The sequence below is a fragment of the Anomaloglossus baeobatrachus genome, chromosome 5 (genome assembly GCF_048569485.1).
Source record: "Anomaloglossus baeobatrachus isolate aAnoBae1 chromosome 5, aAnoBae1.hap1, whole genome shotgun sequence".
NCBI lineage: Eukaryota > Metazoa > Chordata > Amphibia > Anura > Aromobatidae > Anomaloglossus > Anomaloglossus baeobatrachus.
The window spans coordinates 456595410-456611811 of NC_134357.1; the positions used below are offsets into that span (position 1 = coordinate 456595410).

The 16402-nt window shown below is 48.1% G+C and overlaps 1 protein-coding gene across 1 annotated transcript; it reads right to left on the reverse strand.

Moving 5' to 3' along the window:
* Nucleotides 1-741: 741 nt before the first annotated feature.
* FAM210B (family with sequence similarity 210 member B) lies at nt 742-10272 on the reverse strand. The gene is made up of 3 exons (XM_075347837.1): nt 10004-10272; nt 8264-8427; nt 742-1563 (listed from the first exon to the last, which is right to left on the reverse strand). Exons 1-3 carry the CDS (start codon nt 10181-10183, stop codon nt 1356-1358), a joined length of 552 nt encoding a protein of 183 aa, XP_075203952.1. The 5' UTR covers nt 10184-10272; the 3' UTR covers nt 742-1355.
* Nucleotides 10273-16402: the final 6130 nt, after the last annotated feature.

A 16402-nucleotide genomic window follows, 5' to 3' on the forward strand; every position in this document is an offset into this window, starting at 1 on the left:
AGGAAAATGAATAGTCTCCTGTAATGTGCCCCAGCCAGGATTACATCAAACCCTAGTCACAGCCAGAGCTGCAGCAACAAGTTTGCAGTTAGGTCTTGGAATATAAATTATTATGCTGCCACCTGCTGGTTGTGGGGTGTATAGCAATGTGATGTAGATTAGACAAGAGACATATGGGCTCCAAAATTCCACCTAGCAGAGTATGTGTCTGCATCACAAACAGAGATTGATATATCTAGCCATCCATCTATCCCCCTATCTATCCCTATATCCATCCATCCCCCATCTATCTATCTATCCCCCTATCTATCTATCCATCCCCCTATCTAGCCATACAGCCATCCATCTATCTATCTATCTATCCATCCATCTATCTATCCATCCATCCCCCTATCTATCTAGCCATACAGCCATCCATCTATCTAGCCATCCATCCCCCTATCTATCTAGCCATACAGCCATCCATCTATCTATCCCCCTATCCATCCATCCATCCATCCATCTATCTATCCCCCATCTATCTATCTATCTATCCATCTATCTATCCATCCATCCCCCTATCTATCTAGCCATACAGCCATCCATCTATCTAGCCATCCATCCATCCCCCTAGCTATCTATCTAATGTGCACAGTTCTGGCTCCAGCTGGCAGCATACAGCCCCGTAAGTGCAGCTTTAGCTGTGACTGGAGTATTAGATGTAGATAAAAATAGTTTTTTTCACATTAAAACAGGAGACAATTGAGAATTTGATCATTTATTTTATAAATTGTGGATAGATTTGTGGTAGACCCTAAAGACAAGGCACTGAGAAAACTCGGGCAAGCTGAACATCACTGCAGTAGAAACACAGGACCCTGCTAAGTGCCTCCCATGATGAGATAGGGGGTCCATAGTGGAGGGACTGCAAGTACTTTACCCATTTTTTATTTTTGAGCTGCACTCCCAAGACTGCTTGGGCAGCAAATCAGACAATGAACAAGCAGGGGGCGACAACCCTCACAGCAGAGAGCTGCAGGACTTCATCGCCCCCTGCTGGTTCAGTGTCTGTACAGCGCACTCCTGCTGTCCTGCATTGTGGCAGTTCACCTCCAGCACAGCACTGAAGGATTTTTCAGGCAGGTTTGGATGTGACTGGAGTAGGACACTATGTAGTCTCCACTCACTACTTTTATATTCAGACTTAACCTGTTAATGACTAGAGCCTTGTTCCAGTGTTTATCTCATTAAAATTAATATATTATAAATCTCTGGTACATAATAAAGCTCATTATTTTACAAGGATGCAGACTCCTGAAGACCGCGCAGAGGAGAGGGTCCGCCGTGTCACCTGGTATGATGTAGACCCTCGGGACTTATGAGGGAGGCTTGAAGAAACCGGTCCTTCTGAAGTACCTGACAAGGAAGGGAACGGACACGACGGTGATGCTGATCCGCACAGGGGCAAATAGTTTATGAACGGCGTATGCCAGCACGAAGGTACTGGTGCCGGACGCCAGCTTAGACTGGACCACCGCCTCACTGAAGCCCACTTTAAGAAGTAGCGACGGGACGTCCAGACCGCTGCGGAGGAAGAAACACAATATGAGGCAGATGATTATCACCCCGCTTTTCTAAAATTATAAGAAAGACATTCTGGACTCTGGGAAAGTTGGGTGACACTAGATCTACCCTAGGAACCCTCTGACCGGTCATACGGACTGTGCGGATTTCTCACAGCACAATTCCGGACTCTAAAATAGTGACGAACATGGCCGTCTATTCCACACAGCCGTTATCAGTAAGCTTTCCAACACTTCTGAATGGCAGACATGTCATCTGCTTATACAAATACATGAAGAATTCTGGGAAAGCTGGGTGAAAATAATATAGTATATTCCAAAAGTGAGTACACCCCATAAGCGAAAATGGTCAAATTGTGCCCAATGTTAAATATTTTGTGTGGACACCATTATTTTGAAGCACTTCCTTAACACCCTTGGGCGTAGAGTTCACTAGAGTTTCACAGGAGCCTCTTTCATCCTCCAGGTTGCCATCATGGAGCTGGTGGATGTTAGAGACCTTGCACTCCCCCACCGTCCGCTTGAGGATGCCCCACAGATGCTCAATAGGGTTTAGGTCTGGAGACATGCTTGGCCAGTCCAGCACCTTTATCATCAATTCCTTTAGCAAGGCAGTGGTCGTCTTAGTTGTGTTTAGAATCGTTATCATGTTGGAATATTGCCCTACGGCCCAGTTTCTGACAGGAGGGGATCATGCTCTGCTTCAGTATGTCACAGTACATGTTGTTATTTATGATTCCCTCAATGAACTGTAGCTTCCCACAGTCGGCAGCACTCATGCAGCTTTAAAAGAATGATTCCACCACCATGTTTGACTGTAGGCAGGACATACTTATGTTTGTACTCCTCACCTGGTTGTCGCCACATACAAGTGAGACCATCTGAACCAAATAAATTTATCTTGTTATCAGACCAAAGGACATGGTTCCAGTAAGCCATGCCACTAGTCTACTTATCTTCAGCAAACTGTGGTTTTCTTGTGCATCATCATTAGAAAAGGCTTCCTTCTGGGACAACAGTCATGCAGACCAATTGGATGCAGTGTGTAGCGTATGGTCTGAGCACTGACAGGTTGACCCCCCCACCCCTTTAACCTCTACAGCAATCATACGTCTATTTTGAAAAGACAACCTCTGGATATGATATTGAGCACGTGCACTCAACGTCTTTGGTCATCCATGGCGAGACCTGTTCTGAGTGGAGCCTGTTTTGTTAAATTGCTGTATGGTCTTGGCCGCCATGGTGCAGCTCAGTTTCAGGGTATTAAAGGGGTTGTCCGACATAACAAAAATATTTGAGTTTAAGCTAATCTGTGCTGTATTGTCATATAAATCACCCCTACATTGTTATTTTTTGTTTTCTAACTTTTGTTCCTCTTGAATCACTTTATTCTCTGCAGCTCCTTGTTTACATTCAGCACAAGCAAACTGACCACATCCTGTGCTGAACCTCCCAGTCACAGCTGGCACCGCCTGGCCCCAGTGTCCAGCCTCGCCCCCTGCCCGCCCCCTGCACACACATTCCCTGTCAGTATATTTTGCCCCAGCACTGACCTGTTATCACTACAGCATTGCAAATAACAGCCCCACATCAGGCTCTGCACCGCATACACACATCAGGCTCTGCACCGCATACACACATCGGGCTCTGCACCGCATACACACATCGGGCTCTGCACCGCATACACACATCGGGCTCTGCACCGCATACACACATCGGGCTCTGCACCGCATACACACATCGGGCTCTGCACCGCATACACACACATCGGGCTCTGCACCGCATACACACACATCGGGCTCTGCACCGCATACACACACATCGGGCTCTGCACCGCATACACACACATCGGGCTCTGCACCGCATACACACACATCGGGCTCTGCACCGCATACACACACATCGGGCTCTGCACCGCATACACACACATCGGGCTCTGCACCGCATACACACACATCGGGCTCTGCACCGCATACACACACATCGGGCTCTGCACCGCATACACACATCGGGCTCTGCACCGCATACACACATCGGGCTCTGCACCGCATACACACCGGGCTCTGCACCGCATACACATCAGGTACTGCACCGCATACACACATCGGGCTCTGCACCGCATACACACACACCAGGCTCTGCACCGCATACACACATCAGGCTCTGCACCGCATACACACATCAGGCTCTGCACCGCATACACACATCAGGCTGTGCACCGCATACACACACACCAGGCTGTGCACCGCATACACACACACACACCAGGCTGTGCACCGCATACACACACACCAGGCTGTGCACCGCATACACACATCAGGCTGTGCACCGCTTACACACATCGGGCTCTGCACCGCATACACACATCGGGCTCTGCACCGCATACACACATCGGGCTCTGCACCGCATACACACATCGGGCTCTGCACCGCATACACACATCGGGCTCTGCACCGCATACACACATCGGGCTCTGCACCGCATACACACATCGGGCTCTGCACCGCATACACACATCGGGCTCTGCACCGCATACACACATCGGGCTCTGCACCGCATACACACATCGGGTTCTGCACCGCATACACACATCGGGTTCTGCACCGCATACACACATCGGGTTCTGCACCGCATACACACATCGGGTTCTGCACTGCACGCACACACAGCGCTCTGCACCGACCCCCCCCCCCTACCACCATAGGGAACACATGTAGGGAGTACATACTCACCCTTCCTCGGTCCCCGCCGCCCCTGCACGTTCGCACGCTGTCTGTGGTCTGGCCATATCAGCACAGTAGTGACGTCACCGCTGTGCTGAAGAGAGCACAGACAGCCGGGCAGTGATGAGAAGCGCAACGCTCCTTCTCATCAGCGCTTTCAAATATACCGGCATCTGTGATGCCGGTATATTTGAATGTGTGATCCTGAGCAGGGGGCCCGGTGCTGGCACTGACACCACGGCAGCCGCAGGCAGGCCCCGCCCCCAGGTCACGGGTCCCACAGAAGTGCAGGGGGAGGTTGTGGGCAGAGTACGGGGTGCGGGGGAATGTGTGGGAGGGTGCAGGGAAGGGGGCAGGGACTCCACTCACAGTACCTGCCCAGCAGGGCGGCGACATGCTGTTTCCAGATTTGCATGTCAACATGGCCCTGCCCATGTTGACATGAAATGACCATAAGCAGCAAAATCGTGGCAGGAGCGGTCACATGACCACTCTGAGCCGGGGGAGAGGGGCTGACAGCGGGGCAGGTAAGTGGTCTCTATCTACTTACCTGCCCCAATGTAGCCCAATAGGGTAATAATGAAAAAAACTCAAAATAAGCCGGATAACCCCTTTAACAATCTTCTTATAGCTTAGGCCATCTTTATGTAGAGGAACAATTCCTTTTTTCAGATCCTCAGAGAATTCTTTGCCATGAGGAGCCATGTTGAACTTCCAGTGACCAGTATGAGAGAGTGTGTGAGAGATAACACCAAATTTACCACACCCCATTCACACTTGAGACCTTGTAACACTAATGAGTCACATCACACCGGGGAGGGAAAATGGCTAATTGGGTACTATTTGGCCACTTTCACTTAGGCCGGTGTCCCACTTCCGATTGCCTCGCATTTATCTCGCGGTGCATCACCCGTCACGGACTCACACTCTGCTCACAGGAGCGGGTCGGTTGCATGCATCTCTATGCAGCCGACCCGCTCCTGTGAGCAGGGTGTGAGTCCGTGACAGGTGATGCACCCTGAAACTCACACGAGGCAATCGGAAGTGGGACACCGGCCTTAGGGGTGTACTCACTTTTGTTATCAGCGGTTTAGATATTAATGGCTGTGTGTTGAGTTATTTAGAGGGCACCAAATTTACACTGTTATACAAGCTGGACACTGACTACTTTACATTGTATCAAAGTGTCAGATCTTCAGTGCTGTCCCATGAAAAGATATAATAAAATATTTCCATAAATTTGAGGGGGTGTACTCACTTTAGTAATATACTGTATGAACACAACATCTGCACAGGATGTCATACAACATTACCAGGAGATAAAACACTTTGTAATTAAGCATTTGCCATTCTGGACTCCAGGAAAGTTGAGTCTTTTTCAACATTTCCATTCAGATGTTCTCTCTATATGAGGGGCGGTCATCCAGCTTTCCGAAATTCCTGAGCAGGAAATCTCTCTCATTATGCAATGATATTACAGCATGCCATAACCAGGCAGACATGTTTTTCAGGACTCCAGTAAAGCTGGGTGACGGTCACTAAGGGACATCCCATGCTTCAAAAGTTCTGAATCTCCATAAGGGACTAACGTAGTAAGGCTGCTTTCACACGTTTTTTTAACATGCGTCATGAACGTTTTTTTAACGCAAAAACGGATCCAGTGCAAATGCGTTTTCATTTCAATGCATTTGCAATGGACTCGCGTCAACATGCGTTCACATGCGTTTGCGTGCGTTATAGTCAGGATCCAGCCACTTGCAGTTTTTTAACATTTTTCAAAAACGCTACTTGTAGCATTTTTGAGCTGCGTCCAAATAGTGCAAATTGCTGGATCCTGACTAAACAGCACGCAAACGCATGTGAACGCTGGCATGCTGATAGACAGGATCCTACTTGCTCTACTGAGCATGCCCAGAATCCAGCCTCGGGTGATCAGTCCCTCTCGCCCCCTCCCTCCCTCTCTCTCTCCCTCTCTGTCTCTCCCCCTCCCTCTCTGTCTCTCTCCCCCTCCCTCTCTGCCTCTCACCCCCTCCCTCTCTGTCTCTCTCCCTCTCTGTCTCTCCCCCTCTCCCTCTCTGTCTCTCCCCCTCTCCCTCTCTGTCTCTCCCCCTCTCCCTCTCTGTCTCTCGCCCCTCTCCCTCTCTGTCTCTCGCCCCCTCCCTCTCTGTCTCTCGCCCCCTCCCTCTCTGTCTCTCGCCCCCTCCCTCTCTGTCTCTCGCCCCCTCCCTCTCTGTCTCTCTCCCCCTCCCTCTCTGTCTCTCTCCCTCTCTGTCTCTCCCCCTCTCCCTCTCTGTCTCTCGCCCCTCTCCCTCTCTGTCTCTCGCCCCCTCCCTCTCTGTCTCTCGCCCCCTCCCTCTCTGTCTCTCGCCCCCTCCCTCTCTGTCTCTCTCCCCCTCCCTCTCTGTCTCTCTCCCCCTCCCTCTCTGTCTCTCTCCCCCTCCCTCTCTGTCTCTCTCCCCCTCCCTCTCTGTCTCTCTCCCCCTCCCTCTCTGTCTCTCTCCCCCTCCCTCTCTGTCTCTCTCCCCCTCCCTCTCTGTCTCTCTCCCTCTCTGTCTCTCTCCCCCTCCCTCTCTGTCTCTCTCCCTCTCTGTCTCTCTCCCTCTGTCTCTCCCCCTCCCTCTCTGTCTCTCTCCCTCTCCCTCTCTGTCTCTCTCCCTCTCTGTCTCTCCCCCTCCCTCTCTGTCTCTCTCCCTCTCTGTCTCTCCCCCTCCCTCTCTGTCTCTCTCCCTCTCTGTCTCTCCCCCTCCCTCTCTGTCTCTCTCCCTCTCTGTCTCTCTCCCTCTCTGTCTCTCCCCCTCCCTCTCTGTCTCTCCCCCTCCCTCTCTGTCTCTCTCCCTCTCTGTCTCTCTCCCTCTCTGTCTCTCCCTCTCCCTCTCTGTCTCTCTCCCTCTCCCTCTCTGTCTCTCTCCCTCTCCCTCTCTGTCTCTCTCTCTCCCTCTCTGTCTCTCTCCCTCTCTGTCTCTCCCCCTCCCTCTCTGTCTCTCTCCCTCTCCGTCTCTCCCCCTCCCTCTCTGTCTCTCTCCCTCTCCGTCTCTCCCCCTCCCTCTCTGTCTCTTGCCCTCTCCCTCTCTGCCTCTCTCACCCTCTCCCTCTCCCCTGCCTGAGAGCTGCAGACACTCGTAACCAAGAAAAATATCGGGTAACCAAGGAAAGTGCTTCTCTTAGTTACCCGATGTTTACGTTGGTTACGTGTGCAGGGAGCCCGGCTCCTAGCACCGGCGGATGCTCGTAACCAACGTAAATATCGGGTATCCAAGCAAGTTACCCGATGTGTACCTTAGTTACGAGGCTCTGCAGTTGTTAGAAGCCGGCTCCCAGTATATCACGTTCAGTTCCCCTCATTCCAATGCCCGCCCATAAACTTAAAGTGACAGGATCCTGCAAAATAACACATGCGTTTGCATGCGTTTTTTTGCTGTAAAAGCAAGATCCGCTTTTACAGCAAAAAAAAGTTCATGACGCGTGTTAAAAAAAACGTAGTGTGAAAGCAGCCTAACAAGGAGGGGGCATAATAAAGTTTTATATCATTCTTAATTCAGCATTTTTTAAAGCTGGGTGACAATATGGCTTCCATTGTAATTCACCCAGCTTTCTCAATTTCCTGAATGGCAAGACTGACATTGGGTTATACTTCACTGGCTCGTTCAGAAAATAAACAAAGTCAATGTCTGCTTCAAATGTTAAAAAAATCCCCAAATTATCTTGGTACAAGCATTAGATCTCAGAAAGCTGGGTGATGCCTACCATAGCTCGCACAGAAGTCATCACCCAGCTTTTCTGACTGCACATGCAGATGACTAGAGGAGTTGTCCAGTTATCCTAGAGCCCACACTTGTCCTTCAGTGCTCTGAGAAAGCTGGGTGACAACTCAGGAGCTACAATAGTGGCCATGTTAGGTGACACCCAGCTTTCCCAGAAGCCTAGCATTTTAGAGGAATTCCTTTCCATCCTCCATATTGATTGGCACCGTCCTCTCACCTGGAGACCAGTGCATAGAATATTCCCAGTGACACCAGTGAAATCCCAACGTGGAACGCCACGGCGACTCCTCCGTACTCCTTGAAGACTCGCTTCAGCTGCTGCGTCTTGCTTAGCTTCTGCCCGTCATTATCTGAAGAGACGCCAGACAGCTCACCGGTGCCCTGCGCACGAGACAATCCATCAGTGACATCCCCTTGTGACGTTACAGAGAACAGAGGACGTATATGGGAGGATGATACGGCAGGCGGGGGAGCACAGCGAATAGAGAAATACACAGTATATACACTTCATGTCCCCCTTAAAAATCAATTAAAAAAAATTAAAATTGCATATTTGGTATCGCTGAGCACGTAGCACCCCGATGTAATAAAATATCAGAATATGGATCACGTACGGTGAACGCTGAAAAGAAAAACAATCGAAATGGCAGATTTGCAGGTTGTTGTTCACTTTGCCTCCCTAAAATGGGGTTCACTGGGACTCCATCACCTAAAAGCCCCTAGAGACCTGGAGCGGCCCCGGAAGCACAGGGAGCGGGCAGAGATGGGGCCCTCACTGCAGCTTCTATAGATGTCATGTCCTGATATAGCGGGGGCACCTGCCAGACCCCCAGGTATTATCATCACCCCTCAAGATATAGGTGGTTACCTGTCAGTGGCCCCCCACATATACCCCCCTTATCTCCTCCAGCTCCTGTCAAGGACCCCTTATATACCCCCTGTCCCATCCTCTCCAGTCCCCTATATACCACCTGTACCCTCTTCTCACCTCTTATATACCCCATTCCCTCCTCCCCGGACCCCTTATATATCCCCCTGTCCCCTCTTCTCTGTCCCCTCCTCTCTGGGCCCATTATATACTCCCGTCCCCTCTTCTCCGGGCACTTTATATACACCGTTTCATCCTCTTCAGGGTTCTTATAGACCCCCAGTCCCCTCTTCTCCAGCCCCTTATATACCCCCTATACCCACATATACCTCATCTCTCCTCCTCCTCCTCAGACCCCTTATATACCCCCCTGTCTCCTCTTCTCCGGGTCCCTTATATACCCTCTGTTTCCTCTTCTCTGGGCCCTTAATATACCCCCTGTCCCCTCTTCTCTGTCCCCTCCTCTCTGGGCCCATTATATACTCCCGTCCCCTCTTCTCCGGGCACTTTATATACACCGTTTCATCCTCTTCAGGGTTCTTATAGACCCCCAGTCCCCTCTTCTCCAGCCCCTTATATACCCCCTATACCCACATATACCTCATCTCTCCTCCTCCTCCTCGGATCCCTTATATACCCCCCTGTCTCCTCTTCTCCGGGTCCCTTATATACCCTCTGTTTCCTCTTCTCTGGGCCCTTAATATACCCCCTGTCCCCTCCTCTTTGGGCCCATATACCCAGTCTTCTCTCCAGGGTTCTTATAGACCCCCCGCCCCTCTTCTCCGAGCCCTTTATATACCCCCTGATTCCTTCTCTCCAGGGTTCTTATAGACCCCCCAGTCCCCTCTTCTCCGAGCCCTTATAGACCCCCTGTCCTCACATATACCCCTTCTCTCCTCCTCCCCGGTCCACTTATATACCCTCTGTCCCCTCCTCTCTGGGCCCCTTATATAACCCCTGTCCCCCTCCTCTGCGGGCCCCTGATATACTCCATCCCCTCTTCTCCGACCCCCTATATACCCCCCTCTTCTCCTCCCCCGGCCCCTCATATACCACTCTCCCCTCTTCTCTCCGAGGTCTTAGACCCACCTGAGCCGTGTACGTCCTGACATTCATGGCTGTGAGCTCCGGCAGGGAGCAGAGAGCAGGAGGCCGCAGAACCCCGGCCTCTCGTACACACCGCAGCCGCGCCGGCCCCAGACACAGGCCGCGGAAGGCAGGCCGCAGCACCGGGCCCCGGCGGAGGAGAAGTCCCGGGACAAGCAGCATCACCAGCGGCGGCGGCAGCAGCTCTCCATCCAGCGCCGAGCACAGCCCCGGCCTTATCACTGCCGCCCAGAGCAGAGAGCCGCCTCCGCCCCGGGCTGATAACGTGTAACATCATCATATATACCGTATAATGTGTATACTGTGCAGCCACCATATATATCATCACAGACACATATACCAGATAATGTGTATACTGTGCAGCCACCATAGATATATATATACTGTATATATACATATATATCATCACATATACCGTATAATGTGTATACAGTGCAGTCACCATATATATCATCACATATACCGTATAATGTGTATACTGTGCAGTCACCATATATATCATCACATATACCGTATAATGTGTATACTGTGCAGTCATCATATACATACATAACCACATATACCGTATAATGTGTATACTGTGCAGTCACCATATACATACATAACCACATATACCGTATAATGTGTATACTGTGCAGTCACCATATACATACATAACCACATATACCGTATAATGTGTATACTGTGCAGTCACCATATACATACATAACCACATATACCGTATAATGTGTATACTGTGCAGTCACCATATATATCATCACATATACCGTATAATGTGTATACTGTGCAGTCACCATATACATACATAACCACATATACCGTATAATGTGTATACTGTGCAGTCACCATATACATACATAACCACATATACCGTATAATGTGTATACTGTGCAGTCACCATATACATACATAACCACATATACCGTATAATGTGTATACTGTGCAGTCACCATATACATACATAACCACATATACCGTATAATGTGTATACTGTGCAGTCACCATATACATACATAACCACATATACCGTATAATGTGTATACTGTGCAGTCACCATATACATACATAACCACATATACCGTATAATGTGTATACTGTGCAGTCACCATATATATCATCACATATACCGTATAATGTGTATACTGTGCAGTCACCATATATATCATCACATATACCGTATAATGTGTATACTGTGCAGTCACCATATACATACATAACCACATATACCGTATAATGTGTATACTGTGCAGTCATCATATACATACATAACCACATATACCGTATAATGTGTATACTGTGCAGTCACCATATACATACATAACCACATATACCGTATAATGTGTATACTGTGCAGTCACCATATACATACATAACCACATATACCGTATAATGTGTATACTGTGCAGTCACCATATACATACATAACCACATATACCGTATAATGTGTATACTGTGCAGTCACCATATATATCATCACATATACCGTATAATGTGTATACTGTGCAGTCACCATATATATCATCACATATACCGTATAATGTGTATACTGTGCAGTCACCATATACATACATAACCACATATACCGTATAATGTGTATACTGTGCAGTCATCATATACATACATAACCACATATACCGTATAATGTGTATACTGTGCAGTCACCATATACATACATAACCACATATACCGTATAATGTGTATACTGTGCAGTCACCATATACATACATAACCACATATACCGTATAATGTGTATACTGTGCAGTCACCATATACATACATAACCACATATACCGTATAATGTGTATACTGTGCAGTCACCATATATATCATCACATATACCGTATAATGTGTATACTGTGCAGTCACCATATATATCATCACATATACCGTATAATGTGTATACTGTGCAGTCACCATATACATACATAACCACATATACCGTATAATGTGTATACTGTGCAGTCATCATATACATACATAACCACATATACCGTATAATGTGTATACTGTGCAGTCACCATATACATACATAACCACATATACCGTATAATGTGTATACTGTGCAGTCACCATATACATACATAACCACATATACCGTATAATGTGTATACTGTGCAGTCACCATATATATCATCACATATACCGTATAATGTGTATACTGTGCAGTCACCATATATATCATCACATATACCGTATAATGTGTATACTGTGCAGTCACCATATACATACATAACCACATATACCGTATAATGTGTATACTGTGCAGTCATCATATACATACATAACCACATATACCGTATAATGTGTATACTGTGCAGTCACCATATACATACATAACCACATATACCGTATAATGTGTATACTGTGCAGTCACCATATACATACATAACCACATATACCGTATAATGTGTATACTGTGCAGTCACCATATACATACATAACCACATATACCGTATAATGTGTATACTGTGCAGTCACCATATATATCATCACATATACCGTATAATGTGTATACTGTGCAGTCACCATATATATCATCACATATACCGTATAATGTGTATACTGTGCAGTCACCATATATATCATCACATAATACCGTATAATGTGTATACTGTGCAGTCACCATATATATCATCACATATACCGTATAATGTGTATACTGTGCAGTCACCATATATATCATCACATATACCGTATAATGTGTATACTGTGCAGTCACCATATACATACATAACCACATATACCGTATAATGTGTATTCTGTGCAGTCACCATATATATCATCACATATACCGTATAATGTGTATACTGTGCAGTCACCATATATATCATCATCACATATACCGTATAATGTGTATACTGTGCAGTCACCATATATATCATCACATATACCGTATAATGTGTATACTGTGCAGTCACCATATACATACATAACCACATATACCGTATAATGTGTATTCTGTGCAGTCACCATATATATCATCACATATACCGTATAATGTGTATACTGTGCAGTCACCATATATATCATCACATATACCGTATAATGTGTATACTGTGCAGTCACCATATACATACATAACCACATATACCGTATAATGTGTATTCTGTGCAGTCACCATATATATCATCACATATACCGTATAATGTGTATACTGTGCAGTCACCATATATATCATCACATATACCGTATAATGTGTATACTGTGCAGTCACCATATACATACATAACCACATATACCGTATAATGTGTATACTGTGCAGTCACCATATATATCATCACATATACCGTATAATGTGTATACTGTGCAGTCACCATATATATCATCACATATACCGTATAATGTGTATACTGTGCAGTCACCATATACATACATAACCACATATACCGTATAATGTGTATACTGTGCAGTCATCATATATATCATCACATAATACCGTATAATGTGTACTGTGTAGCCACCATATATATCATCACATATACCGTATAATGTGTATACTGTGCAGTCACCATATATATCATCACATATACCGTATAATGTGTATACAGTGCAGTCACCATATATATCATCACATATACCGTATAATGTGTATACTGTGCAGTCACCATATATATCATCACATATACCGTATAATGTGTATACTGTGCAGTCACCATATACATACATAACCACATATACCGTATAATGTGTATACTGTGCAGTCATCATATATATCATCACATAATACCATATAATGTGTACTGTGTAGCCACCATATATATCATCACATATACCGTATAATGTGTATACTGTGCAGTCACCATATATATCATCACATAATACCGTATAATGTGTACTGTGTAGCCACCATATATATCATCAGGGGCGTAACTACCGCTATCGCAGAGGTCGCCATTGCGACTGGACCCGGCAGGTTAGGGGCTCGTGGCCACCATGCAGATCAGCAGCCAGCTCTTTTCTGTGAGAGAGGAGCTACGCTGTTCTGTCGCAGACCACGTGGCCGCTATATGACCCGCTGCCGCTGACATCGGGCCCCCCTCCCCCATCATGCCACAAAGCAATGATAAAGCATCGAGCGGCCGGCGCCGCTCCATGCTCCATCGTTCTCCCCCTGTGCCTGCGCGGTGATGTCACTCCTGTGCGACTGCTGTGCTGAGAGCACAGAGCGCAGGACGGGAGGACACTGACTGGGGAACAAGGAGAGAGGCGAGGAGGGAGCAGCGGTGGAAGGAGGAGAGAGGTGAGTACTTGTTTTGTTTGTTTTTTTTTTAAATAAATCAGTGAGTACACAGAGGCCTGGGTGGCTGGCTGCATGACACATGGAGTCCTGAGGGGGCTGGCTGCATGATAAATGGAGGCCTGGCAGGGCTGCCTGCATGACACATGGAGGCCAGGGGAGCTGGCTGCATGATACATGGAGGCCTGAAGAATCTGGATGCATGATACATGGAGGCTTGAGGGGGCTGACTGCATGACACATGGAAGCCTGGGGGGTTGGCTGCATGACACATAGAGGCCGGGGGGGGGGCAGGCTGCATTAAACATGGAGGCCTGAGTGGGCTGGCTGCATGACACATGGAGGCCTGGCAGAGCTGCCTGCATGACACATGGAGTCCTGGGGGTCTGGCTGCATGACATATGGAGGCCAGGGGGGCTGGCTGCATGATACATGGAGGCCTGAAGAAGCTGGCTGCATGACACATGGAAGCCTGGGGGCTGGCTGCATGACACATGGAGGCCTGGGGGGACTGACTGCATGACACATGGAGGCCTGGGGGGCTGCCTGCATGACACATGGAGGCCTGGGGGGCTGGCTGCATGACACACGGAGGCCAGGGGAGCTGGCTGCATGATACATGGAGGCCTGAAGAAGCTGGATGCATGATACATGGAGGCTTGAGGGGGCTGACTGCATGACACATGGAAGCCTGGGGGGTTGGCTGCATGACACATAGAGGCCTGGGGGGGCTGGCTGCATGAAACATGGAGGCCTGGGTGGGCTGGCTGCATGACACACGGAGGCCTGGCAGAGCTGCCTGCATGACACATGGAGTCCTGGGGGTCTGGCTGCATGACATATGGAGGCCAGGGGGGCTGGCTGCATGATACATGGAGGCCTGAAGAAGCTGGCTGCATGACACATGGAAGCCTGGGGGCTGGCTGCATGACACATGGAGGCCTGGGGGGGCTGTCTGCATGACACATGGAGGCCTGGGGGGCTGGCTGCATGACACATGGAGGCCTGGGGGGGCTGGCTGCATGACACATGGAGGCCTGGGGGGGCTAGCTGCATGACACATGGAGGCCTGGGGGGGCTGGCTGCCTGACACATGGAGGCCTGGGGGGGCTGGCTACCTGACACATGGAGGCCTGGGAGGGCTGGCTGTATGACACATGGAGGCCTGGGGGGGCTGGCTTGCATGACACATGGAGGCCTAGGGGGGCTGGCTGCATGACACATGGAGGCCTGGAGGGGCTGGCTGCATTATAGATGGAGGCCTTGGGGGGGCTGGCTGAATGACACATGGAGGCTAGGGGGTCTGGCTGAATGATACATGGAGGCCTGGCTGCATGACACATGGAGGCCTGGGAAACCTCGCTGCATGATACATGGAGGCTTGGAGGAGCTGGCTGCATTATAGATGGAGGCCTGGGGGTGCTGCATTATAGATGGAGGCCTGGGGTGCTACATTATATATGGAGGCCTAGGGGGCTGCATTATACATGGAGGTCTATGGGGCTGCATAATAAACATGAAGGACACCTTATACATGGACTATAGGGGTGCATTATACATAGAGGTCTATGGGGCTGCATTATACATGCATGGAGGTCTATGGGGATGCATTATACTTGGAGGTCTGTGGAGATACATTATACAAAATGAAGCACACCTTATATACGGAATATAGGGGTGCATTATACATGGAGGAGTATGGGGCTGCATAATACAATATGAAGGTTTATGGGGCTGCATTATAATACATATAGGACTATGGGGGCTACATTATAATATATGTAGGACTATGGAGGCTACCTTATACATGAACTATGGGGTGCATTATAAAACATGGAGGACTATAGGGTGCAGTATAATATATGGAGAACTATGGGGTGAATTATAATACATGGAGAACTATGAGAAATTCATTATAATAATTGGAGGGCTGTGAGGGCTACTTTATACATGAAGGACTATGGGGGTGCATTATAATATATGGAGGACTATGTGGTGCAGTATAATATATGGAGAACTATGGGGTGAATTATAATACATAGAGAACTATGGGGTGAATTATAATACATAGAGGACTATGGACGTGCATTCTAATATATGAAGGGTTATGTGGGACCCTTTATACTATATGGAAGGCTATGTGG